Below are 1,690 nucleotides of genomic sequence, written 5' to 3' on the forward strand. Positions count from 1 at the left end.
CGGTACTACGAGCAGCAGTAGTAGTAGTAGCTTCTACTGCCGCGCCGCATGCAGAGCCTGGCCGGCCTGCAGCCGCTTGAGGAGGTAGCCAGCGAGTAGCGACCGACCTCTTTGATACCAACTAGCCCATTCCCTGCAGCTGCTGCTGGCCTGCTGCCGCCACCTTGGATCCCTCCTTGCCATGAAACCCAACTCTCATCTCTCCCTGCAAGTCAAGGCCTCACACGTACTCACACTGTCACACCTCGCCTCGTTCCTTCTCCTCTGGCTCGCTCGCTCCGCCTGCACTGCTACTCGATCGCCTCTTTCCGGCTATAAGTACAGGCTCGCCCGCCCGGCGAATGGCCGTCTTCGTCCACCACCGCTCAGCTAGCTAGTTAGGCTTTTCACACTCCCGGACCGTACGTAGCTCGCTTAGCTTGCATTGTGATCCACTGTCTCTTCATTCTTCTCGATCCCACTCTGTCGTCTGCGTGCCGCGCGTTCCCGAATGGAGGTAAGCGAAGCGAAGAAGCTGCCTGCTGCCAGAGTAATCGAGTCGCAAAAGTTGATTTGCCTCTAGCTGGTAGCTGCTCTCGTGATCCGGCCAGACGAGCTTTCCTCTTCGGTGCCTTGACGATGGATTTGACTTAACACGCATGCATTGCGTGCAGGGTAAGGCGAGGCGGCGGCGCGTGCCGGCGTTCGGGGAGTGGAACTACTACTACTACAGCGGCGAGCTGGCCACGCCGCCCGCCGTGCCCGCCGCGGCGGCCGAGTGGTGCGCGGCGGCGCCGGAGCTGGAGGCCAGCAGCGACGTCTGGTTCAAGTACTCGCCGCCGCCGCGGAGGCCGCCGCCCAGCAGCAGGAGGAAGGTCCGGAGGCCGGCGACGGGGGAGATGGACGGCAGGTCCTACGGCGGCGGCGGAGGCGGCAAGCGGGGGCCTCAGCATCATCGTTCGGCGACGCCCGCGAGGACGTCGTCGTCCGACACCGTGGCACCGCCGTCGCTGGCTTGCACGCCGGCCGGCAAGGGTAAGGCCGGCGCCGGCGCCGCCAGGGCGCGGGTGGTGCGGCCCGTCGACGCGGACCTGTACCAGGTGCCCCCGCCGGAGTTCCTCCCCGGCGACGACGAGCCCAGAAGGAGGAGGGTACGTGCGCGAACGAACGTTAAAAGCCCTGCACTGCACTCGTCTTAAACATTGTTCTTGCCTTATTGCCATTACTCTAACTCTGACACACAGTGAGGATCTAATTCCGTTTCGTTCATTAATGTCGCGTGCATTCTTGCAGCGGAAGGAGAAGGAGAGGAAGAAGAAGGCGTCGAGGAGGAGCCTGTGGACGGGTTGCTTCGGCTTCAATTGCGTGCCGGCTGAATAGTTGCTTGCTGCTGTGCTGCACTCATAATATATTTTGGCTCACTGTATCTAGTTTAAGGTTGTTCAGACTGTGCAATTACAGATTTCTTTATAGACTTGTACTGGAGAGTACTGTGCAATGCCGATGTGGCCCGCTCAGCCGTAAATTTCTTTTGACCAAGCTCCTTAGCAATTCGCCGTCCCACACTACAACAGTCTTCTGTCAGGGAGCGCCGTGCAGAAATCCAACTGCCAAACCGGCTCCGTCCTGGCCGCGCTCGGCAGGTCTGAAACCGAGTGGGCTTTCTCGGAGAGTAGTCTTCACAGTGTTCAGTCAGATCCCCCGTTTTAAA

At 60.3% G+C, this 1,690-nt stretch overlaps 1 protein-coding gene across 1 annotated transcript; it reads left to right on the forward strand.

Moving 5' to 3' along the window:
• Positions 1–638: 638 nt before the first annotated feature.
• On the forward strand, positions 639–1,359 carry LOC112885462. Its single transcript, XM_025951079.1, has 2 exons — positions 639–1,130; positions 1,297–1,359. The coding sequence occupies exons 1-2, from the start codon at positions 639–641 to the stop codon at positions 1,357–1,359; spliced, it is 555 nt and encodes a 184-aa protein (XP_025806864.1).
• Positions 1,360–1,690: the final 331 nt, after the last annotated feature.

The sequence above is a fragment of the Panicum hallii genome, chromosome 3, assembly GCF_002211085.1.
Source record: "Panicum hallii strain FIL2 chromosome 3, PHallii_v3.1, whole genome shotgun sequence".
In the NCBI taxonomy this organism is placed as follows: domain Eukaryota; kingdom Viridiplantae; phylum Streptophyta; class Magnoliopsida; order Poales; family Poaceae; genus Panicum; species Panicum hallii.